This window comes from Dendronephthya gigantea, unplaced genomic scaffold (genome assembly GCF_004324835.1).
Source record: "Dendronephthya gigantea isolate DGI-Jeju-01 unplaced genomic scaffold, DenGig_1.0 000030F, whole genome shotgun sequence".
Lineage (NCBI taxonomy): Eukaryota > Metazoa > Cnidaria > Anthozoa > Malacalcyonacea > Nephtheidae > Dendronephthya > Dendronephthya gigantea.
In genome coordinates this window covers 888,381-915,666 of record NW_021163040.1, presented here as the reverse complement: position 1 = coordinate 915,666, position 27,286 = coordinate 888,381, and the positions used below count along the sequence as shown (strand labels likewise).

The following is a 27,286-nucleotide window of genomic DNA, read 5'->3' as shown; positions in this document are numbered from 1 at the left end:
GATTTTGAACATTTAGGGGCTGTTTATATGGAGACCGGGCTGGCCCGCTTACCGGGCCAGCCCGGTAAGCGGGATCTCACTACATTGTAGTTTTTATAGAAAAAATGTTTTGCGTTTATATGGCCAAACGGGCTGGCCCGCTTGCCGAGATCTCGCTTTGAAAAAGTGAGATCTCACTTACCAAGATGATGATTTCCCCATATAAACGCACGCAAGCGGGCTGGCCCAACACCGCGGAAAAATGTCTGCGCACGCGCCGAAATATCAAAATATGATGGTAAATCTAAATATCAATTTTTGGAACAAAACATGCCCATTATTTGATAAAATATAAGTTAAGAAAAGGCAAAAATATACATGACGGCCAGACAGAACATAAATTAAAAGCCTTCTAGCATTTAGAGTATCGAACGAACTGGAATTCACGGTAAATCTTCTTTTTTTACGGGGTGGCTTTAGAATATTTTTCGAAAACAAAAGTTCAAACCTAAAAGTTAAGAAAACCCGCGGAAAGTTAAGCTTTCTAATCTATTTAAATTGTAAAATACATCTTAATTTTCAATCATTGAGAACACGCAAACGTTTCGTATCTGGCGACATATATCTTTTTAATAAAACGTGTCTCAATTAAAAGTTCGGAAACTGTCGTTGCTTATTTGATAAACAAAATGTTTGAGACGAAAAATTTGTTAACAGTCACCTTTTACATGTGTCTTTGAAGAATGCCATTTCTAGGACTCTCCGGACGTTTTTTTTCTTAGTTTTTATAATGCAGTGTCTATTTATGCCCTCGAAATATGGATTTGAAGACACGAATGAAATCACTCCTTTTTGCCGCCATTTTTAGCCTTCGGAAACGTTCGGAACCACTTTTTAATTATTTTTAATCTCCCTTACAGGCAGAGTTGACGCGTGCGCAGACGTTTTTCCGCGGTGTTGGCTGGCCCGGTTGCCGGGATGAGAACTCGCAATGTACACATGCGCATCATGTACGTTTGATGCAGGCTTGCCCGATAAACGGGCCAGCCCGGTCTGCATATAAACGCAATAAAAATGTATCTCACTTACTGGGCTGGCCCGGTAAGCGGGCCAGCCCGGTCTCCATATAAACAGCCCCTAATACGGTAATATCCTTTAAACTTGAGCGTACCGATCACAATAAAAGGTATTTACAAAGGGTATTAAATCAGTGACAATATAGTTAGATTGTAACTGTTTGCGACTTGGCGTCGTTTATGTGACCCCAAATTCTGGATCCGGTGACCGGTGGACGGGAAATCTGATTGGTTGATCAGCATCATGAAAGATTTTGATTTGTTGCAAGTTCATATAAACAATAAATAGCTCATTCCGTTACAAATTCAAATATATATATAATTATATATCATATCATTCATACCACCGAATTTGAGGTCCGTACTACAAAAATATCAGACCGAGGTCCGTACATAAAAGACCGAGGTCTGATATTTCTCCAGGACGGACCGAACGTATTCGGTTAATAAGGGATTTATCACATGGCATACAGTATTTAGTTTATTTATTTATACAATGCGCTGCAGCATTCTTGCCGGCTTTTTCGCCAGCCAGTCGCATAGCAAGCACTGAAGTGGCTTCCAAAACTTTGTTTTTTATTCGTTAAATAAGAATGATATAATAATATAAACAAAAATCAAACATGAATAAATATAATATTCACATGTGTACCAAATAATGCTCTTCTTCGTCCATTCTTCATCGATATTTTTCGTGTCAAAAATAAAAGTGCAAGCTTGTTTTTGTTCAAAAATATGAGAGTTGGACCGTTGCTACGGCAACAGTCTAATACTGGGGGATTCCAGACCGGCAAAGAACCAATCAGCGCACGCCATTTTAGTCACGAGACCGCGTGCCATATAATAAATACACTTATTGACCTCATTTCCTCATTGCTTGAATTTCTTCGAATTTGTGTTGTTTATGGCAGAAAGGCATTCAAACATAGTATTTTAAAGGAGTCTTGAGGGCGTCGCATGGTTCAGACCAACGTTTTGTGTCAGGCCCCCATTCATTTATAGGGCCTGAACTTCAGGTAAGAGTGAAGTGGACGATAAACAAGTAATTTAAGGAATTTTGGGGAAATCTAAGGAATTTCTGCGCTTATTCTATTAAATTCTAAGGAATGCCAAAATTTGGTTGTGAGACAGTGAGAGCACTGTCAATGATATTCACGATTATTATGAGTGCGCCTCGAACAGGTGGTTTTCCATCGAAATTTGAGGTATAAACAACACAAGACCAAGACCCGAATCATCTGCTGCAGTAGTTGGCTTGTATGAAAATCATAATGCTGTAGCGGTCGCACGAAGGTGGAATTTACAATCCTACAGCGCAGACTGCAGGCTTAATATGTACAATATTTCGCCAGCATGTATCTGCGACGTTTAATGTTGATTTTTGACCTCAGTCTGTGTAGGGTTATCGACGAGCTACATCAGCTTAAAACAATGTTGGAATGGAACTCGGAAATGCATGCCACCGGAAAATTATCGCTCGTAAGCAATTGACAATTTTATTAGTAAAACGTGATTGTTTCAAGTGATTCACGTTATTACCGTATTCTGCAGTATAAAACAGTGAATGATAAAGCCTCACCGTATGGCTTAACCTAGTTACCTAGAGGCTAGAGCCAAGATAGCGCTGGCTATGTTTTTGTGTAAGAGTATCTATATAAATAATATAATATAGTCATCCACTTGGATCCCTTTCACCTGACTGATAATCACACATTAAAGTCTTTTCTAAATGGCTACCGTTAATAGATTTTCTGTTCACGATAGGTATAACATTCGTGTTACCGTGGCGTGCTTCAATTAGAATAGCAGAAATGTTGCATAATATCCCATACGAAATCCCCGACATAGAATCTCGTACTCGTTGTTACAAGGCTATACTAGAAATACATGCATGCAGCAACCCCTCGCCATTTTAAACGAAGCAAATTTTTTTCCTGAGCTAGCCAGACCTCAATATAATAGCTGATGTTTCACATTTTTCGGAAACAAACACATGCAGTCGTAAAGATGAAATGAATTCATCGTTTACCTGCTGTGTTACGTTGCATGCAGTTATAGTCATATAGACTTAGTTAATACTTCACTATTGCATACCTTCTAAACTCTCTAGGTCTGATCATATTTTAATGCTTTTTTTTCAGATGTTTATATATCATTTTGTTTGAATCCGCATTTCATCAATGTGTTTACGAAACATTTTTTTAAAAAATAGTTTGCAAAATGACTGTTAAATTGCCGACGTTCTTCATTAAAATACAAACATTTTGTCTTAGCCAATCAGCAAGTAGCTAATCACCAGTCCTTACACGTTCAAATTTTGCGCGTGCGCACAAGTGCCACGACCATTGAACGTCCATGGTCCATAACATAAAATTTGGACAACTTTGGATTCCGCTATATTCTGTAATAATACCCGGGTGTAATTCATAATCTCCGGAATTAATATAACACAAAACAAATATCCTTCTTATAAAGTGTGTTCCTGAGAGACATCAAAACATTTCAATAATTCTTTAAGTCGTGAAAAAACCTAAACTTACGCCTGTATTTTAAAAAGCTCACTCACACTCAAACTCATTGAGTGGAAGATCTCAATCTTCTTATGACTTTTCCATATAGCGGAATTTTCAGTCAAACAATAGCTTGATTTTCAAAGTTTTACTGATGTGAGACTTGATTTTTCTAAGATCATCACTGAAATTGGCGCAAAATGATGCTTTCTTGAGCAGTGAAGAATAATCATCTGCAGAGAGAAATACACTGTCAACTGTTTGGCACTCTTTGTCTGCAACATCCAGTGTCTTTCCTGTATAAAAATCGTGACTGTCAATGGTATTTGCTTGGCTGGGTGAACTAACTTTATATGTATATGTATGTTAATATCGTAATAACTATAGTAATTATGTAATAATGTCAATGCACACAAAAAACAGGTGTGTAGAATTACACACCAAGGTGTGTTTGACTACACACCAAGGTACGTGTGCTCAATTGCACGCCATGGTGTGTAATTTCTGCACACCTTTCTACGCGCTTTTAGAAAGCACACCTTGGTGTGTAAGGAAACACACCTTTGTGTGTACGCAAACACACATTCGTGTGTTCGAAAACACACCTTTGTGTGTTAGCGAAAACACCTCCTTTTGCACACCTTTTCTTTTACTCATTAAGGTGTGTAAAGTAACACACCTTTTCACTGAAAACACACCTTGGTGTGTTTGACAGCACACCTTGACCCATCCAAGAAACACATCTTTTGATGTGTTATAAAACACACCTTTAAATTATTAACAATATGCTTGATTGGCCTTATCTATTACCTATAGTATTTTAGTGCGTCGATAAAAGCGTCAGCCTTACGAGGAATTACACAAGTCACAGGAAATTTCACGCTGTTCCATTGCATTTAAATTTAACTTTTTGCTTTAAATTCCTGTTATCTTTGGCCTGCGTTTCAGCTTTGATCAGTATTAAAAACTCTAAACATTATATAAGACATAGATTTAAGGGAATTTACAGATCGTTGTGGTTTACTTTTGTAATAAGAATGATTAACGTGGGTTGTTTTTGAATATCTGCCATACAGACTTGAATATCTGCCATACAGGTCAGTGATCTGATACGTCATACGCTTTTAACCAATAAGAATGTCGCGAGGTGTGAAACCCACGCGCACGAAATACAAACCACTGTTTAGTGTTTACATTTCCTTCTCTACTGTGACAACTGTGCTTCGAGTCTGTTACAAGTTTAAATTATGTTTATTGTGAAGGCGATTTTAAGATTTTTTTGGAGATGAACACACGAGAGCTTATGATGTTGTATAAAGAAGAAATTATAAGAGGGTAAGTTGTATTGCAGTGCTTTGCGAATCGTTTGTGTCAAACATTTGTATCAATTTCAATATGGCCAACGAGTGTAATCAATATGGTTGTCTCTATCTATTTGTAGCGAATAAATTGATGGTTCTGTTACAAACGATGCAAAGAAATTCAAGACTTCGAAGGTCTCGAATAGCTTGAAAGTGAAAAGTCTGCTTCATTCTAATAATTCAGAGACCACCGAAGCGCATGGCGACGCGAACAGATTCGACATCACAAGAGAGACTTGGCGAGTGTTACGTTTGGTGGGACTTAAATAGGAACTAACGTTCTGTTGTCCTTACCATCAATCATATGATTGTTAAGTTAATAAAAAAAAAGAAAAGTTAATTAAATTTTCATAAAATTAATATGCGATTCTTTGTGATCGAAAAGAAAGTAACCCTTTGTGATCATGAGAATATTTAATGTTGCGTTATATAGTTGAATATAGTTATAATATAGTTATAAATATAGCTAGTTAAAATAGTTATAGTTATGATATAGTTATATATAGTCAGTGCCGTAACTAGAACAATAATTGGGCGAGGGGAATATTCATAATATTATAACCATCCAGTTCTGCCTTACGGATTTATTTTGTAAGTTCAATAGCTTACAAATGAAATCAGTCGGGCAGAACTGAATATATGATTATTCAACCCCTCCCCCTTAAAAAGGCCCCAATTATCGTTCTAGTTACGCCCCTGTGTAATGCTACTCAGCTATTATGTTGGTGCGGAAACAATCAATTTTTTAAATAAACGAATATTATTAACACGACTTCGAATTCGCATTAATTGTCAAAATTAGATCGTTTAACTCGCTATGCTTAGCACGTATAACACGTAAAACATTTAACATTTTATTCCTTGCTATGCAATGAAATTTGAAGTGATATCCTGAATTCCTTTTTTTTATCTTGAATTCGTAGGTTTACAGTGAAATTTTGAGATAATGAAATTGAAGCAATAACAAAAATTTGTAGGCCATAAACATGAATCTCTTGCCACCTTTGTAACAAAAATTGTGTAACACAATTGTCTGCATAGCCAGCCCTAAATATTTTATTAAGTAAGCTTTATACACTGGCGGTCAAAAAGAACTGCTCAAAACAAGTTAAAATGCTCTCAATGATGAACGTAACTGTCCCTCTAACAATATAAATATAGACTAGATTACATGCTAAGCTATATGAACTATTAATATTTTGTTGACCCTCCTTTCGCCTTTTAATTGATGACGGCCTTAACCGGCGTGGCATACTTTTTGTTAAGGTGGTAATCTTGAGCGGTGAAAAGAAATTCATCCTATGGACAGTCTTTACAGCAACCCATAAATCATGGACGCTTTATGAATTAATTCCTTTCTTGCACTATCCTCTTGACATTGTCCCACAGATTTTCAATAGGGTTAAGGTATTGTGACTGTGCAGGCCAATCAATTTCTGTCACTCCCTCTTTCCATGAAACCATTGTTTGACTATCTTCGAAGTGTGGCAAGCGTAACTTCACAATTCTTAACTGGTGTCCGACCTACTTCAGCCGAATACTTGGAGAACCAGTTAATCACTATGTTGACAACTGTCTCATAACAAAAAATAGGTCACTACTGAATGAGAGTGATTTTGTTGTGATAGATGTGAGAAGATTAGGCGGCCACCTCAAATATATGCCGCAAAGTCGTTCACTGTCGCAACGATGGATATACTTTAACGTAGAATCGTCGTTTCATGCTAGCTATTTTAGGTCCCGTTGGTTACAAAATGAGCGATTTTAAGGGGAAATATACTTTAACTGGACAATGACTTATCGTACGGATGCTGATGTCCCGATGATATACGGTTGGAAGCTGAACAAAAGCGAGATTGAGAAAAACGAGACTGATATAGACGGCATTGTGCGAAATAAAACCAAACTTGCAGCTGTACTATTGAGTAATTGCCGTTATGTAAAAAATAGAAGAGGTCAGTTCGTAAAGGAGCGACAAAAATACATGGAGGTCGACGTCTATGGAAAGTGCGGTGATAAAAAAACTAAAATGTGAAGGGTACTACATTAACAAAGGCTGCGAGAGAATTAAAACTAACAAGTTTTATCTAGCATTTGAAAACTGCCGCGACTATATTTCAGAGAAAATGTGGATGCAGGGTTTTGATAACTATGCTGTCCCAGTTGTGATGGGCGCTTACAAAGAAGACTATATAGAGCATGTTCGTGTACCTCCGAACTCAATCATTCATGTTAATGACTTTGTTTCGCCAAAGGAGCTGACAGAACATTTATTTGAAAATGCTGGACAAAAACGACACAGCTTATAGAGAGCTGCACATGTGGGGAGAAACGTACAAAGTACTAGTTGGTTATGAGTTTCGTTTTTTTGGCACGTACGCATGGAAAACCCTGTGTTCAAATGTGAACAGTAAGTATAACGAGAAACTAAAGTGGTACAAAACCATGCATCACAGACTTCGAACATCCCAGTAAAGACTGTTATCTGCATAAGTGCATGGGTGAAAATGCGATGCAAAAATAACGCATATATAAGTGTCGTTGAGGGACATAAATTTAATTCAGTCTGGGTGGTGAGAATCTTGTTCCCCGCACCCGCCACTTAATCATCTGGCAAAAAGTATAATGCAAAACTATAATTTCCTGCAAAAATTTAGAAGTTGAGTACCACTCAAAATGATTAGGGTAAAGTAAGCGCGGCTTTGCCAACTCTTCTTTATTTAACACAATACCACACATATCAATGTCACAAACAATATATCCTCTGCTATTGAATCAGTCCAACAACTGCTGGAAGAATTATCTTTAAAACGTGCGAAACATGTGAAAAGTGTTGTCAGCAAAAGTGATACCCCTCTGTATCAGTGTTTTTGATGGGAAACAAGTAACCAGGATCCGGTTTTTGAATTACAGCAATTTAGTGGCAATTTGCAATGACATGCTGTCACCATCTGTCCATCTCATCATTGTTAATCTTTGTGAATCTAGTCGGTGAAACCACTCTTGGAAACCATCGATATCAATGCTTTTTCTGAGATATATATCACTGTTTGGTTCACTCAGTGAACTGGAAGAAAATATACGCTTTGCACACCGCATAGACTGTGTCATACTAATAACTGTCGATATAAGAAGAAAGCAAATTAGGATACAGGTTTACAGTTTATTGCAACATGAAGAGATATGCTCTCCGAATGACGTTGTGACTTTAGGATTGTCCGTAATATATGTTTACGGCGGAACAGACTTTGAAAACCAACTCTGCTTATAGTTAATTCGACAATGAATATTCTTAAGTATACATCTTAAGTATATAACTATCCACTTTGAGCCTATATACTGACAAAATTGTAATAATATTATGTTTTTCAAACTAACGTTAACTCGAAGGCGAGGTGAACATCGCTGATTTAAAACCAAGACGATGTTGAGGTTAACATTTAGTTATATTTACCGAGCCTGAGCCGAAGAGTTGTTTTAATATAATTACAAAGGTTATTATTTACACATTTTTTACAAACGTAACAAAATTTTGCGGCGAATGAGATAAAACGATGTTTTATGCGAAACTTAGGTAAGCACCATGCACATTTGTTCTTTACCTCGAAAACAATCATGCCATTTTTTCCACTTTTTTGTTGTTTCAGGCAGAACATTTTTTTTAATTATTGCTTTTTTCATCTGTCACAAAAAAAACTTGCCGCCATTTTCGAAAATTAGGCAATAATATACACTTAATGTATGCTCCTGAGGGAAATAGTGAGTTTTGTTTTCCCAAGGGTCTGAGTCGAGGGAAACATTCAGACTTAAGGGAAAACAAAACTCACCATTTCCCGAGGAGTAGTGAACATTAAGTGTTTTGTTATATAGGAACAAAAACATACATGTTACACGACAATTTCATTTCAAAAAACTTTGTTATGACAATATGCGGGCAACAATTTTTCACTTGTTTCCCTGGCGGGAAACATTGCATTTATTTAAAGTCACGTGACTACGAATGAACCAATCACATTTAAAATACACAGCACCTATATAACAATATACACTTAATGTATGCTCCCGAGGAAAATGGTGTGTTTTGTTTTCCCAAGAGTCTGAATGTTGAAACAATCACTATTTCCCGAGGTAGTGTGCATTAAGTGTTTTGTTATATAGGAACAAAAACATACATGTTACACAACAATTTCATTTAAAAAAAACACTTTACTTTGTTATGACAAGAAGCGGGCAACAATTTTTTACTTGTTTCCCAGGCGGAAAACGTAGCATTTATTTAAAGTCATGTGACTACGAATGAACCAATCGCATGCATTTAAAATACACAGCACCTATATAACAACACGAAATAATCCGAGACCACTCGACCAATCAGTGGTCAGAATTTTTATAATAACCTTTGTAATTATAGAATGATACAGATTACGACAAGTACAATTACGAATTGAAATTCATTTTAAATACAGGGTATGTAAAAAAGGCAACGAAAATATTCACTTTGTAGCTAAACAATTTGAAGTACTATTGTGCTTTTTGATACACCCTGTGGAACGCATATTTCTTCACAGGGCATCCAACCAATCTTCAATGGGTTTTTCATACTTCGCTCTCCATTGAATGTTTGCTCGTACTTTTTCAAGCAGTTGCTCACGGGATAGTGTTGCTGAGCCTGACTGGGGATATTTCCCGAAGAAATTCTCTAACTGTAAAATGTAATTAAAATATATAAGTTATACAATGTCAATTGTAAAAGCAAATTGCATGCTAACGTAATGTGATTCATGTCAATATAATTATTTTTCATCATACACTTTTGAAGGTCCTTACGGGTTTTGCCTCTAAAGTAGACGTAATGATAATTTCAATTCAATTTCATGTTACTTCCCAATGTGGTGATAGTGACGAAATGTTCTTTTAGATTATTGAAATGGCTTCCTTTGATTACATGTACCTCTTCAAATACTATAAACCTGCTTTTTTACCAGAAAACATGTTATAATCATTTCTAATTTCGTTGACTCATGAGTTATGATGCTGATGATGATTATAATCGTGTAACTGAAATATTAAGTGGTACTCATAATCGTCTTACTTCTTCAAGCTCCCATTGTGTACTGAATGCAGATGCCACGCCATTTAACATTTCAATGACCGAAAAATCGAAACCTCCTCCAAATCTGCAGAAATAGTACGACCAATATAATGTTTAGGGTTTTCGCTGCACTGTACGCTAAACAGGGCTCACATTACGCAGGTGTATGTATTGACAAACTTTCTTCTTATCTCTTTAAGAAATTATGAAAAACATTGGGGTTTACAATTTTTCATACTTTTCAATTATGATCGGCCACACTTCCTTTAAAAAATTCCAAGCAAGACTACGCCCAACTGGATTAGCGTTTGCAATGTCGGAAATGACTCCACTTGTATCTTGGTTTCTGACTTTCGTGTCGTCAATGGCATACTGCAAATATCTAAAAACATGTGCTTTGGGTAATCTAAGAACACATTGGACGATGCTGAAGCAAGACCAAGGCTGATTTCGTCTTTGACTCACTTGACCGTCCCTTTTCATCATCACCACATTGTTACAAATTAGTAACGTTTTATGATCATTGTAGTTACCGTAAGCTATTGAGGAATACTGAATATACCTGTTGAGGATCCAAGGCTCACGCGTTCCTGCTAAGCCATACATCAAATTACGTCGGTCAGATGCTATGTTTGTTCTCTGCATTCTCTCGAAGGTAATATCCCACTCCTTTACTCCACTCTGAGATATACCATATAAGTATACAGGTGATCTCAAATCTGCCGGTACAGGACTGATAAAAGGTATTTGCAAAATTACAATGACGTATAGTTCATGAAATGAGATTTTACATAAAATTTTGAAATTCACTTTTATAAATATATCGACCTGGTTTTCCACCTGCGCGCGGGGCCTACGTTTTTACCAATACGTTTTGGATTAAATAAGTTAAAAATTATCATTACATCTGTCATTTCACTTGCCCTAACTGGAACGAAAACCTGCGACCTTTGCTTTCGCATTGTTCCGTCAGCCCGGCTGAACCACTCACTACGCTGAAAGCCTTATTCGTCAGAAGTAGTTAAGGAAAATTAAAAAACACAGTGTTTTAATAAACATACTATGATTCATTCTTGATCCACTTATCAAACAAGTCCTTTGTCTTTTTCATACAGTGCTCATCACCGACGCCACAGGCTGCATTGATTCCATCTATACGCAAGAATCTGAGGGGAATGGTCAGGATCAGTATGAGTGGAGAAATAGGAGTAAAGGCCATGTTACACGGTGCAATTCTTCTTGCAACTTGTAATGCAATTCTACTTTTAAGAGATGTAAATTAGTGAAAAGGCTTCAAAATGTAAGTGTAAGAAAAGCCATGGATTGTGATAAAGAAAAAAGTTCGGTAGTTGCCAAATTTACATCTCTTTTAAGTAGAATTGCATTGCAAGTTGCAAGAAAAGCAACGTGTAATTGCACCGTGTAACAGAGCCGTCTTTTAAAACGACAAACTTACTTGTCTAAGTGTGTTCCATTCTCATGGAAACCGAGTTTTTCAAAATTCGGTTTGATCAATTGGAAAAGGTAATTCTGTAAGAGATACACATTTAATTAATTGCTTAATGATATTACTGAATTAAAACTTATATTCACCACGTTTTATCAGTTAGCTAGTTAAAAATCATGTAAAATGAATACATTTTAGATTGAGTCCCAAAATAGTTCCTTGACTAGCAAACCAGGAAGCTATTTTTTGTAGCTTGCTCCGTTAAGGCGGATTTCCATATGCAAATATTTCGCTAGCGAACGATTTCGCTGTAAGTATACAGGGTGAGTCAGAAAAAAGTCCCCTCTATTGAAATCAAGCCTTTGTTAGAATCTGATTGCCTTAATATTATGATAAACCGAATTGAAAGCAAGACGCTTTATTTGAATGCCTCAACCTAATAACTATGCTATTTACACACTACTGCGTTGATCATGCATTCAAATCAACAAAGGCTTCATTTCAATAGGGGGGACTTTTTTTTTACTCACCCTGTAGAAATCCGCCTTTGATCGCTCAGAGCAGCTTTATCACAATATTAATCTCTCCAAGAAATTTTTCGTTGGGAAGAGCAACTGGTTGAAATTTACCAAGTCTAGTAATTCGTCATCACTGTTGCATTGGCTTATCACTATCGAATGTTGTGTTTTAAACTTTAAATATTTCCGTTTTCAGCTCTCGTCGGAATGACAGTGAAGTTTAATTAGGAAACGGTTCGCAGCTTTCCCAGGTACCTAATTTACATTTGTATTGTTTTTGAGTGAATTGCAATGCCTATAGGTTGTTTTCTTGTACTAAAGATTCAAGGCTATATTTTCAAAGTGAATGCATGCTATGCATGTCTGTATGTGATGATAACGCAAGAACATTTTATGTTTTGTTTAGTGGTGCCATGCCTGCACCAATAACGGGACTGAAATACACAATGCTGATTTTTGTATACTCGCCTTATTTGCTTGGTCTTTAATGTTTTTGACTACCCATACTGAGATACATTGAGAAACATTTGGCTTGCAGGAAGAAATGTTTGCTAAACAACGTTTTCTAGTTTACTCAGGGCTGGCTCTCTCTGATCAGCACACTTGCAGGCTTCAATCAGGAAGTTTGTTTACATTTTCAGTAACCTAATCAGAAAGCATAAACTTTGACTACTTCTGGTAAAAAGGTACATTATTTATCATTTTATATGAAGTATTAAAAATTTAGGCACTCTGATTGGCTTTGCCTAAAAATGTAAACAAATATGCCGATTAGTTTAAAACGAAATCCCCCCTTGTTCATGCATGGCGCCTCAATTCGCGGCAAATGCAAATGCAAATATGCAAGTGCGAAAGTTTTAGGCTCCAATTCTTCTCGCAGTTTTGGAGTTCTGTGCGGAAAATATATATTCCCAAAGTCTCATGCCCGAATGGAAATAATGTTAGTAATTGCCGATGAACAACTTATGAGTTTCTGATCATGATAGGATAAGTAAAAGATTAGAACACTCTAAGGCTAAAACTTCGGTTTATCACGGAATTTTATGAGACAAATCGTATGTTGTAATATTTCTGTGTAAATAAATATTTTTCAAAGCTAAAAATATGTGGCGCTCTTATATATTAGTATATCAATAGGCGATATTTAGTGTTGATAGAACTCTATCTTCGCTCCTCAGTTCGTTGCTAAAAAAAAACTCGTGCAACCAGTAAGTTTTCAGGAAATATGAAAATTATGAATTATTAATTCCGTTTAAGTATTCCAGCTATAATTACACACTTACGCTCAAGCCATTATGAATTTTTCCAGACTTTGGCAAAGTATCCTTCAAGGAGGACAGACTTGAATACCCTGCATCCCAGGAAATGAAGTTCGTTTCTTTTTTTAAATATCTTGTCAAGTTCAGAGCATATTTAAACCGTAGAAGTCCAGCACTACAGGAAAATTTCATTTGGCATCAATATTAAAAGGGACATTTAAAACAGGAATTTAATCTGTATACTCAATATTGACCAATATTAGTACACTTTAAAATATAAGCATGAATCCAGACTTAATTTTTTAGACACCATGCATATCTTACTTTGCTAAGGCAAACGCATCACGGAGTAAACCCGCTTTGTCACCAGGCGAAAGAACCTAAATGACAATAGAATCATGATCGTTCTTGCAATTTCCTCGAGCCAACGAGTCAACGACTCGAAACGCGAAGCCCGGTGCGATATGTAGTTTGTAACCAGTATCGGTGGCATTTTACTGCATGCGATTCCTAGTATCTATTTATACCAATTTGGTTATAATAAATAAATTTAGTATTTTAGAAGAAGATGCGTAGCCTTATTAGATAATAACTTACGGAACTATTACGCTGTAACTGTTCGGCGAGTAATTCCCAGTTTTTCTCAGGATAATTCACACGATAAAATCCAGTCTGACCGACATTTCCTTTTACCCATTGCGTGCTTGGATCCCATTGAATGTTCGGTACGATGATCCTATCTACGAAAAAAAAAAGATTTATATAACAATAGAGTTGATATTCGCGGGCTGACTCTCTTTTCTGCCCATATATTTCAGCCCGGCAAATTTATAATTTTAGCCCTCAAAATACACTGCAATGCACGCTAAAGTAATACTTATTTTAACATTTGTTACTGAAGTCCATATTGAAGTTCTCTTTATTCAGTTTATTCAATTCTGAAGCATTGTTGTCCAAAAAACTAATTTAAAATTGGTGTCTAAGACTCATGTCCTTATATGATAAATTCTATTTGATAAAAAGTTTTTGTTATTCTAACCAATGGAAAATTAGTCCAATGAATCTGAGGTAACCAATTTTAAAATGATGTTGGTGCATGCATATACTATAGTGATACCATAGAAAAAAGCAAAATCAAGTTATGGTGCGTCGGTCCAATCAATCATAGCAATAATTATGATAATTATATATAGCGATATTATATATATAAAAAAGCGGAAATCATAATTTCTGCATGTGCATCGGCCCACTCATGACAATATGAGAACCCTGTGATGAAGAAATTGCCCAAAATTCGCATGTTCTCAATCTTTCTACATGAACAAAAACTCTATTTTACATTCGTTCAAAAGTGTGATGAACCTAAATGGTGTTCAAACGGCACATCGTATTTTAAAAACTGTACAAAATTTCAAAATGTAAACAAACTGTGTGTTTGCGTACGGACTTGTTGTTTATTTGTCTAAATTATCACCTGATGTCCTGTTCATCCAAACAATTTCTAATCCATTAGTTTCCACTTCACTGTTCTCTCCCTTCTTTGATATTGCAATTGTGAATGGGATATGCCATTTATACCTGGAAAACGCTCCTTGTAAATCCTCGACGTAATTCGGATAACATATATTTATCATGCCTACATGTATGTTTATCATACCAACATGCCTTTGTTGTGTTACCTACCCATATTTCGAGGTAAATTTTGTGTTGCTTTGATTTGCATTCGGGTCAGCCAAAAATCGTTGTTGCGTCAAAATGATATCTCCCCCAACTTCAGACACACTAACCACAGGGTAGCCCATTTGTAATGTCCACGTATCCATGACTTCGGCTACATCTATATATTTACCAGCTGCTTTACTTGCCTTTAACAAATGCATGTAATATAAATAATTTTCAAATTACTTTTTACATCTTTATCAACAGTGTTTTTCTCAGCGGATCGCGAAATCCACCACGCGTAAAGAGTATGGCGTATAGTCTATAGAGTAATTCCGATAACATTTATTTATCGTTGAGCTTAGCTTGCTAGGACAAAATAGCATGAAAGGGGCTTAAAGAATATGCGGCATTTTTGAACAATTAGAATGAGATTGAATGAATCCTAAAAAGATGACTAAACATGCACAATCGTCATTGCAATTTTTATACTAAACGAATCTGGAATATTTTTGTAAACAAAAATTCTTTGAGAACAACTGAATAAGGAAAAAATATGATATGATTCTTATTTGACGGTAACCAGTTTTTAAATGAAAACCGTGAAAAGCTATATATATTAACGTTTTTGCTTACCATAGTAAGGTAGTCCCATAAATCTTTTGTCTTGGCATTCCCATATTTATGAGCATTGAGATAATTCTTGTTTGGGATAAAAGAATTAAGTTTAACGGGTTTTTCTATTTACATGCACAGCAAAAGAATCACTATCTATTGTCTTTCCTTTTTAACAATATTATAAACTTGTTTAGACTATGAACTTGTAGAAATCGAGGGCGAGCACATAATCTAATTGTTTAGTAAAAAAAAACTAGTAAACAAACGATATTTTCCTGACTATATATGAGTGTCAACACGTTGACTGAAGATACGATTTGTCTGTATATTGGCGAATGGATAGAGAGTATACTGTAACTAATCAGAATGCATACAGCTTTTACTGTAGCGCCCGACAAAAGCACCGTTGTGCGAAATTGACGGATCGATAAAGCCGTTATAAATCATTGGATAAAGTCGTGTATTGTAGTTGATGAATGTTTACATGCGGGATCTCACAAACTACCATTATACAAAAAAAAATAAAAATAAAAAAAATAGAAATTTGCTAAAGAAAAAAACGCAATTTTGGATTTTCTGAGTTAAATAATGCACGGAAAAAATGGGTCTCACTGTGCTTACAGAGAACAGTGAACTTACTATCAGTCCGTTCTTGAAGATTTCCTCCGTCAAGAAATGTTGCAACATCCTTATGATTGTAGAACCCTATATATAAGAGTATTAGCATTGACAATTACCACCTGCTATATTTAGGTTCGTTTCATGCGTCTATATAACTTATACGTAAGGTCACGAATAGTTAATTAATTGACCCCGCCCCCCAGAGCGATTCCAATCGGCCATACTCTACCAACAAACCTTTTTGTAGGTAATAGGGTCAAAGATTTGATTAATTTCATCCGGGTAATTAACTTCCAACAATATTGGATGGGACGTTACCAGTGCGTCTAGTTCAAAAGCGCTACTCATATCGTAGTTGACAAACATTTCGTCCTGAAAATATTGTCAAAAAGATTAGCTTCAAATGAAATTGTTCTCAGCAGTTTTAAACGGTGCTCATCTTACCAAATTCCATTCAGGGTGAATACCTTCTACCCCAACATACTCCAGATACGTTGCAAACCCTTCATTTAGCCATAAATCATCCCACCATAACGGAGAAACCAAGTTACCAAACCACTAAGATAAAAATAATTTTTAATTCATCGCAATATCACCTTGTCACTTCAAACTTTAAGTGACGAATGCTTGAAAATTAAATTTATCTTATGTTTTCAATTTTTTGTTAGTAAAATTTTATTGGAGATAAATGCATGCAGCAACCCCTCGCCTCGGTTAAACGAAATTAGTTAAGCGTAGGGATGGTGACATGATAGTTACAAAATTTATGTAGTCATATAGCAACTCGCATCGGCCGTACATTTTCGAAGAATCAATCTATAGCCAGTGTTATGGTAAACTATTTTAATTATTAATAACCATGAAATATAACATCAGACGGCTCATACAACTTCCGAAGTTTTATGTTGCGCCTCGAGGCATGTTGTAAAACGTGGACTGGACTGGACTGGACTTGTAAACTATGGACTGGACTTGCATGACTGCACTTTTAAAACATGGACTTTTAAAACATGGACACAAATCTTAGAATTTGTTGGTTTGAGCTCTATTAGAAACTTTTACTCCCACTTTTATTTGCCGTCGGAATTGGGCGACGATAACGAAATAGTAACTTATCCTTTCTCACGCCACCGTTTTTGGTAGCCTTAAACGATTATAATGTAAAAAGCAATATTTCATAACAAACTAACTATTTAATGAGCAAATTGACCATCATACCAGTGGGAAAATATACCAGAGGAAACATACCAGAGGAAATATTCATATATTTGTGTTTCACATCATTCATTTGTTTTCAAATATAATATATGAATGAATATATGAATATGTCCACCCAAATGACCCCACTTATCGATGCTAGCGATGCCACTGTATCATACACCCATAAAATTATAAATGTCGCCATAACATGATGTTACAGTCGCAGGATTAGCAAAGAAATACCCTCAAAATGACGGTGTGACATGTTTTACAAGGTGATATATCTTGTCTTGACCAAACAATCAAGAGCTAAGTAGTTCACACTAGCGCATGCGCATAGCGTAAAAGACCGTCCATGGAGTGAGGTCCATTGCATAATGGGGGGCGACTTTGATTTCGCATTTGCACATCGTGGGTGTAAATATCCAAGCGGAATTAGTACCCTCGCACGGTGCTTTGCACCGGCTCGGGGATTATAGACATACCATATGTCCAAGTTCGTGGGCAATTGTTTTGGCAATTCCCTCTTTGTTCTTCTCGGATGAGTAGCCCTCCTTGAACAACATCACTGTCTCACGGTATATAATTAGTCCCCAGTTCTCCATGGCCCCAGCCTCAAAATCAGGTATTGCAATCATATCTACATATTTTAATAATATTATATTGCAACGGTAAAATGTGTAGCTAGCTAGACTGCAATACATTGGGTAAAACACAAATTTATAGTCGGTGTTAACAAACGTTACACGCTTGACCTCCCAACCGTATTTTGAAACTGTTAATTGGGTGGGAAAATTGGTAATTACTGTATGCAATTTTTATTGGATTTGTTTGCTAGAACATGCGGAATGAACTTCCTAACTTCAAATGGACTCGATTATGCAAAGTTCGTTGTAGCTAACTGTAATATCAGATTCAGTGACAAACCTGCTTTTGGCAAAGGGTACGAAATGTTAAAATACTTTTCGAAGTGATCAAGCAATTTCCCTCCAATATCCATAGCGTATTTCACTTGTTCGAGTTGTCCTCTTGTTGCGTAGTAACTCATCTAAAAAATCCCGGAAAAGATAGTGGTGACATAAGTTCGACTAAGAGATAAAGAATACAAAAAGTATTTTTAGCAGCACCTTGAAACCTATGGTATACATTTACATGAATGCATGTATGTGAAAACAGTTTACCATTTATATTAAACCAAGATGGTATATTGGCAAGTATAAACACAAAAAACTAAAAACAAGCCATGGAAATCGTCGAGAGCTAATATGTTGGAAATGCATTTACAAATTACATGGGAAACAACTTTGGAAAATAAGTCCGTTTAGAGGCTTTGCTACTGCATACATGCCGTACTTTTACGTAGGTTCTCTTTAAATAAGTATAATTGTAATATTAATATGGTGCATATGAAAATACTATATTATATTCATAACATAATTACGCAATTTCGTTGTTTACGATACGTATGTCTCATGTGGAGGTCAGTCATACGTAATTGTCAAATCTATTTGCATCAAGTTACATATATGGGGAAACTCCCATAACATAGTTATCCAGAACGCTTGCATGCTCACTGGGTTTCAACCTACCGACGTTTTAGCCTGCCTTCCTGCATAATTGGTCATTTTGACGAAATCGCAGACAATAAAGGCCAATAGATATGTTGGCATTATGACAGTGTTCTCATAGTAATCAGCAACCATGTTGTCACCTCTTGGTTCACTTCTAATCTGAGGCATACTTGATATGGAGATCATATTTTTCGGTCGGACCATTGTCACGTTGAATGTTGCCTTTAGTGCCGGCTCATCGAAACATGGAAACACTTTTCTTGCATCCGTTGGTTGAAATTGAGTTGCCGCAATGGTACTATACGAAAATTAAGATAATAAAGTTCCAAAGTTAATGTGCGAAATGTTTTAAAGTGATGGGATAACAGCCTTCAAAAGTTGGCAAGCTTCTAACGAGGAAGAGTAAATAATGCAAATGCGTAGGTGGTACAAAGCGTGCAAATCTTGCGTATTGCTCGTCTAATAGACCAAAATAGCCATTGGTGATTTTTTTTTCGTAGAGAAGCATTCAATTGGTAGGATTTACAAACGCATAAAACTGTACGTTTTGAATTTTGAATAATCATAATTTATGCATTTTTGGACAAATTGCTGATTTTAATGCTATCAAATCATCTAAAATTAAATGTTTCGTTAGAGTGTGCTGGTCAGAAAGCTGTGTCTGGCGAGATGCCTTCGTGAAGTTAAAGAGGCCAACATGCTCTGAAAAAATTTTAGCGAGATCTGTAATTATAGAGAATGTTAAGGCATTTTCGTACATTTCAGTGTTGTTCTGATTTTTGTAAGTACTTCTATAAAGCCCGACGAGATCGTTATCCAATTTGCCGATAAACTCCATCTCAATGAAATAGATGCCTGAAGTTAAGTTCTGTTTTGCTTCCATCACATAAAATTGATTCTTCTCGTACCAAAATTGTCTCTTGATTTTTATTTCGTTTCCTGTAAATTCGCAAATAAATATAAGCAATTCTCAAAGTTTATATAAAGGTTTCGTGCCATATTAATTTTTTATTACTGGTATATTTATATTGACCACGAAGCAAGCTTATGGTCAAAATGCATCAGTAAAAATTGTTATATATGCGCATTTTTCTTCATAATCAATGTCTAATTTCATACTTACCATCTTTCTTCAATTTTGAAGCAGAGATATTCAATTTATTAGTATGTAGATACATGTAGGGAGTTTCCTGCGACAAGGTAACATTGATAATCACATTTCCACTGAATAATAACATCTTTAGATCAACGAGGAGTTCAAGTTCATAGTGATGAGGTTTGAAGAAGGATGGGAGGCGAAGGTTTGTCCAGGGACCCAGACCAGTGTTATTTTTGGGTCCGCTTGTAGGCAACACTGTGGTGAGGATTTTAGTGGGAGCAATGGTTCCATTACCTTTGAAAAGAAAATTGCAAAATTAAGTCTATTTGGAGAATAAAGTCATTCAAGTTATAACAGGAATTTTTGATATATATTAGAAAAACACTATACTGGAAAGTTTTTTATATTTTGAGCGTAAAATATTATATTTTGTTGCATGGATGTAAACAAACAACGTTTCTTTCGATTCCAGTCAAAGAGAAAAATATCCTGTGTTCAGAAATTTGTGTGCGTATAGCTGACGAATATGACTAACATTCAATGCACATTTGATTGCAAAATATTAAACTGTTATTAAATATTAATATTAAACTATATATTTAACTATAATACTATATTTAACTATATATGCAAAATATTAAACTATTATTGCAAGTGAAGCCTTTGACATTATTGATGCAGAATTGGGTGTAACGAGTTGAACCTTTGTCTCTTCTTAATTTTAACCGTTTATAATTGCGTGACTTTGTTGCGTGATATGCTTGCGCACATATATAGTTTGTTTATAAATAAACTTTTCTCGGATGATGGCCCGAGCTCACGGTGTGATTACATGGTGTAAACCACAAGCAATCAACAAAAATATTGTTCAATGTTGATAACAACTCTGAACAATGTTGGCAGCACAACATTGTTCCATCCTGTTCATGTCAATATTGGATCAACCTGATCGTTTTTTGGCGTGTAGTAAACAACCGCGATCAGCGGTTGCCTTGCAGCATGAGATGGTGCATTATCATTATCGGAATGTCAAAGTCTTCTTTTTGTGCCATGGGACGAGGTCTTCTTCTGCGACTCTGAATGGTCTAACCAGTAACGATTCCTGCCCACAACATGTCACCCCCAAAGCTGACTCCTGATGACGTAACTACGTGGACTCTCCTTTCAGAACCACCCTCTTCTTCATCCATCAGGTCCAACGACACTCATCGGTGAACAGAACATTTTTAAAATTCACCTTACCCAATGCATCATCTTCGTCTTGTGGATATTCTTTAAAAGAGGGTGAACCTCCAGCTTTCGACGTATTTCAATATTGCTTAGGATACGCCAACGTGTTGATTTTGGCACATTAGGAACGCGGATGGACATCTCTCTTGATTTGATTCATCGCTCGATTTCCCCTTGTTTGAATGTCTATTTCAATGAGCGGGGTTAATGGCAATTCTTTTAATGGTGCGATGGTTACGTCGTTACGGCCCAATTCTTTAGCTACTTACGAGGCAGCTGGATACTTTATTATGAAGCCTTTGGGTTATTTTGAACTTTTCCGGCGCTTCTCGCTAAGCACCTTCACTTCCCATCTTGCATATAGAGGTGACACGCTGAATATCTGTGTTGCCATTTAGCGTACTAATTTTCATTATTTTTCTTTCAAAACTACGAAGTTACAACAGAAAATCTATTTGCATAAAATTCTGGCACGCTGTGTACATTATCACAACGTTTGAATTGCAGTTCCGAAAGACAAGGATAATCATTTTAGACGTTAGTTCGCATCAAACAAAATTGAGAAAATATTTAACATACACAATACATCGAGGGAACAAAAAAGAGAAAATTCACGTCAAACCTAGCCATGACAACATTAGCCTTTGATCTTACCTACTGTAATTCCTTGAAATAAGTGAAAGTATTTTAAATTGTAAAAGAGTTAGTGGAAGAAGGAAAGGACTCTAAGGAGGAATAAGGAATACAGCAAATTTTGTCTGTCTATATAGCACAAATGTTAGGTATTGAAAAAGTGGAAAAAGGTTTATAGACTTTAGGTAAACCATACATCTAACCTGGTCGTGAACGAGTAGGACTGACTCCTTCACTTGAACGCTAAAATAATGATTATGTCATTCTACTTAATTTTGTTAATCATATTCTGTTATCCCGGACGCATGCTTGCAGCGTCTTTCGTTTTTTAGCGGGTGGCTTTTTTATAGTTATTGGAATACTTCAAATCAGGTCGGTCGAACTTTGATGTATCTCGTCAAGAATGCTAAGCATTCTTGAGTTATATAATCCCAGCGGTTGGTGATGAGATCTGCTTTTCCCTTATCTTATCCGACTTAATACAGATAATCTTCGTTTGGTCTGAATTCTTTGATTTTGGCGGAATGTACGTTTCGAAGCCTGTTTAATTTTTGTAAAATATTTAATTTCCTCGCTACTTCGATATCCGTTCCTCTTATAGGTATTTGCTTTTTCATGTTCAAATTCGCTTTCAACTTTAGATATTTCTCTTTTCTGCCTCTATATGCATATTTCTCTCCTGGCTGTTACCCCCCCCCCCCCCCTTTTGTCGTCTTTCGAATTTCTTTCGAGTCAAGGAGGCATCGAGTTCCCTAGCTGGGAATTACGACACAAATGGAAATTAGAGCCGACTATATGACTGAGGAGAAACTTTTTAATTCTACCATAGCAGACATACTTGCTCACATCCATAAAGTGTGTTTGATAAGGCACTACGTGTATTTACTCGGAGCATTTCACTTACAATTTGTAATTCTAGTTTTATAATATAGTGTCGCTTTCTACAGCGTCGTCGTTGATGCATGGCTTCGCTCCACGTCGTATATACACTAACACAACACTAATAGAAACAACGTACGCTAAAACAGCATGATTCATTTACATTGTCATTACTGCACATTGGTATTGGCACGAAATCCAAAGTGGAAGAAGCCCTAAACATCCTATTCTTTTTAAATTCGATTTGCTGATGTCCAAACATTAATTTTAGGTTTGCTATGCTTCTGAATAAACATGAACTGATGTTTATTCACATGCAGAAGCTTTGCAATTGACAAGGGTGGCCCTATATATGTATAAATGTTTGTGATGGCAATAATAGATTGAGTCTCCTTCTCAGGTTTCAGTTATTAACTTACAAGGCTTTACGATTTCTTCGTTCAGCCGGTAGCTAATTCATGAACTCGCTGGAAATTCCGATAAACCATTTGATTGTTTTTAAAACATAAGCTCTTCGTTGAGTATGCATAACTGCACAACTGTATACCAACAGCATGGTGTCTCAAATTGCGTACATGTATTTTCACTTGATATCTAATGAAAAACCGACTAATAATATGATTCGTCCGTGTACCATATATATTTGCTTCCGTGCAGTGCGTACGTACCTTGGCTAATATCACGATTGCCCTTTGTTTTGCAATCATTATACCGATTCCTTTCGTTGACAAACAATGCCAGGAATATTACCACTAAAATAATAAGTAGGACGACCACAACAGCCAGTATTTTCAGCGGTTTAGAACGATTGCTTTCAGTAAATTTGACATCTTCTGTCGTATCAAATGCCTTTATGCTTTCAGCCATTTCAACGAATGTAAACAGGGTCAAACTAGGTTAACTAGTGTTTAAACGTCAAACCGTCCTAGCTTACTAAGCGAAACTCTGTACACACGTCATAGAAGTAAGCGGGCTCGTTTGCAAAAACCATTGAACTAAAAAGAACTGGGATGCTACCTCCGGCGGGAAATTATAATAGTCGTGCCCAGTCTTTTCGCCTTAATTCTTCGAAAATGTAGGGGGAAAGGTATTCTAACAAAGTTAAACTACCAATTAATTGTAGCTTATTTTTCAGTTTTTTAGTTTTATGTTTTTACGCACCGGCATAATATATCAAATATAAATATTTGGTTTTGTTGCCGGCAAACCTTTGAAAGTAGTGCTCATTTTCAATTTCCCGTTGCAATTTCACTGGTCAGGGCTCGAGGTATGCTGATAACGATGGGCCTCGGAAATTAGAATTTTTTAAATACGACAACAACTCTTTATAAGCTAGGATATCCTAGTCGGGAAATAGCCAATGAATTGGCAAATACTGTTACCATAGCAACTAAATCACGGCAAATCGATTAAAAAACAACGTATTGACTGGCGAAAAAAGGCGTAAAAAATCCAAACCAAGACGTTTTTCGGGAATATATTTTTATTTTAGCCTTTGCCAGAAAGGTTTTCACATATTTTAGCCGTACCTTGCTTTAGTTTTGTCATTTTGTTTACATTTTTCACAGCTTCTGAAAGGCTTCTTGAAACGCTTCTCAGCCAATCAGATTGCTTCATTTACACAATTGTTTGCCCCCTCCTCCCACCTTAACGGTCTTCCGCGGCCCCTGCTGATAACACACGTTTGGCTTAAATTGTTAAAATAAATTATAAGATTGGATCAATTTGCCTAAACGGATAATTACGCTCCTGAGCTGAACAAATCGAGTCCCACAGCTGTGATATGAGATTCATGCACGGTATTTGTGTCAATGTGTTGGTGCATACGAATGTTGGTATGCATTTGTACGTATGTTGGTCAAAGGTCTTGGCAAATATAGACACAGAAACACTCAAACACATGGGAATTGCCCTATGATTGAGATGAAACGTTCAATTTCTACCAAAGCAGACATTAGCTACTATAGCTCACATCCTACCACGTATACCATACATAAGATTTGTATCTAAGCTTAATTATTTTTCCCGTCGATCTTCAATACCAACATAATAGGACAACTCCTATTGACCTATTTTGACTTTGTTTTGCAGCAAAGACTGGGACTACATATTTACTAATATGTCACTGCAGGGTTTGCCCGGACATGCGACGCGACGCTAACTGCATGGAGATCGTTTGTAATCGAATAACATGATACCCATGCATGCACGTTAAAACGAACCAATGGCAACTGTGGCGAACCAATAGTATACAAAATTGTATCAAAATTGTAATGCAGTTCTTCGTAATACTATGCAGCCTGTTTGAAGAAAAGTTTATATCTGAATTTTAAGAGGATTTCCATGTGAATTTTGCTGCCTACTACTGTTGTCTGGTATTAGCACGAAATCCAACGTCGATGCATGCATGGAGCCCTATACATGCAAATATCAAATTTAAACGAACTTTTTTCTTTTTTAAAATACGATGTGCTGCAAGTCTGTGAGTAGTTCACAATACGTCTATCGCAGAATCCAAACAAGTATATATTGCTAAAAATGAATTCAAATATTAGTGCTCAGATTATTTCTTATATTGAGTCTCCTTCTGGGGCTTCAGTTATGTTAAGGCTTTGCAATTTCTTCATTCAGCCAGTAATTCATCAACACGCTGGAAATTCTGATCAACCACTTTGATTTTTTTAGAACATAACCTCTTCGTTTAGTGCATCACTAGTGCACAACTGAATGCCAACAGCATAGTGTCTCAAATTGCGTACATATTTGCAATGGAATGTTTATCTTATCGCAATCGTTCTAGGTCTGTAATGCATGCGTTTCGGATAAAACACGGCTTATTTCTAGAGCTACTATATTTGCTATATATAGATGTACATTTTGGGTTAGACCGTTCAAAGAATACGTGAAGGCCGTTTATATACATTTCTTTCGTGCAGTGCATACGTACCTTGGCTAATATCACCGTTGCTCTTGGCTTTGCAATCATTATAGCGATTCCTTTCGTTTACAAACAATGCCAGGAATATTACAACCAAAATAATCAGAAGGACGATTACAACAGCCAGTATTTTCAGCGGTTTAGACCGATTGCTTTCAGTAAATTTGACATCGTCTGTGGTATCGAATATCTTTACGCTTTCTGCCATTTCCAACCCGCGATATCAAGAATAATAAACCGATTCAAACCAGCACTACTAGCACTTTACCATATAGAGGAGATGAAATGTCGAGCTGTCTTAGCTTAGTAACCACAACTCTGTGCACGTAATGGAAACGAGACTTGTTTGCAAAACCATTGAACTAAGCCTCCGTCCACACGTATCCGAATAAATTTTAAAACAGATCAACATTTATACTGTTATAGTAAATACATTTGAAAACGTCGGCTTAGCGGATACGCGTGAACGGCTTATCCGGATAAATTTAAAAACAACAAGACGCCTGTTCTGGCGTTAACTCCGGCGTGCCGTGCACGTGCCAGTCTTCAATATAAAGCTTCGGAACATAAACCATACAGTTCAAATATACCTAACTGTTATTCGATCGCGAAATTCAGAAGCACATCGTACTTTAAAAAGTATAGAAGTTTAATTGTTCGAAAATGTTAATAAACCGCATGATACGTACACTTTGGAATTCGGGCTTATATTAAATCTTCAATCCCATGCATGTGCAAATTGCGACGTGTCAACGCGCCCATATCCGATAACATCTTGTTAAACGGCGAAATAGCAGCAATATTATTAAAATAGGACCAAAATCTACATCTGTTGAATATATTCTTACCCCAATTAAATCTAAACTTAATCGAACAGCATCAAAAGAACGGTTTATTTCTTCCTCTTGGAGGAATTGCCGTATCATGCATGCGAGCGAAATCAAATCGCACATCGGAAAATTAGCTAAAGATTTCGAGCTGTGCACCACAACTCTTGGGACACAAAACTGTGACGTAGTAAATACGGTCAAATACACTTTTCAAACACTAGTATATTTCGCGTCAAAACACACTTGCGATGACGAAAACTAAAAAAAATGACGCCGGAGTAATGAGGTAATGTTTCAAGCCCGGTCACACTTGTGCTCGCGGTAATAAAACCCTTTTTAACGAACAAACAAGCTGTAGTTTCGATGCTAATGGGGCTCATTGCGGCTTATTCTCAGCTTCATAATTTTGTCAGATTTCAGAAGCACGTTATCAACCAATTCCCCGGACTTGGACGCGTGTAATAACGACCCTGGCTGCGAGGTTGATTTTGGGATACCATTTCGTTGTTTCTTATCAAAGTTTCAGTTTAGAATGTAGCAGTAAAAGTCGTTGATTCCGGCATAACTTGCATTGTGTGTTCGACTGGGCTAAAGGTCGACACAGACCGAACGCGATGCGGCAACGCGACGCGAATTTTCAGTTTTCAGAAGCACATAAATTAATTTTTGGAAGCAAAATTTGGAATCTACAGACGCCAGAGCAGTCAAAATGTATTATCGCTAAGTAATCTTCAAGAATATTATGACAGGTTAAAATTTATTTGCT

At 36.4% G+C, this 27,286-nt stretch overlaps 1 protein-coding gene across 1 annotated transcript; it reads right to left on the bottom strand.

Moving 5' to 3' along the window:
* Positions 1-9,205: 9,205 nt before the first annotated feature.
* On the bottom strand, positions 9,206-26,165 carry LOC114524238 (glutamyl aminopeptidase-like). The gene is made up of 21 exons (XM_028545378.1): positions 25,700-26,165; positions 20,035-20,304; positions 19,670-19,850; positions 18,930-19,209; positions 18,268-18,388; positions 17,826-17,980; positions 16,585-16,698; positions 16,378-16,512; positions 16,159-16,224; positions 15,538-15,603; positions 14,926-15,107; positions 14,717-14,820; positions 13,840-13,982; positions 13,567-13,622; positions 13,267-13,417; positions 11,475-11,548; positions 11,080-11,184; positions 10,581-10,751; positions 10,257-10,400; positions 10,019-10,103; positions 9,206-9,629 (listed from the first exon to the last, which is right to left on the bottom strand). The coding sequence occupies exons 1-21, from the start codon at positions 25,896-25,898 to the stop codon at positions 9,489-9,491; spliced, it is 2,943 nt and encodes a 980-aa protein (XP_028401179.1). The 5' UTR covers positions 25,899-26,165; the 3' UTR covers positions 9,206-9,488.
* Positions 26,166-27,286: the final 1,121 nt, after the last annotated feature.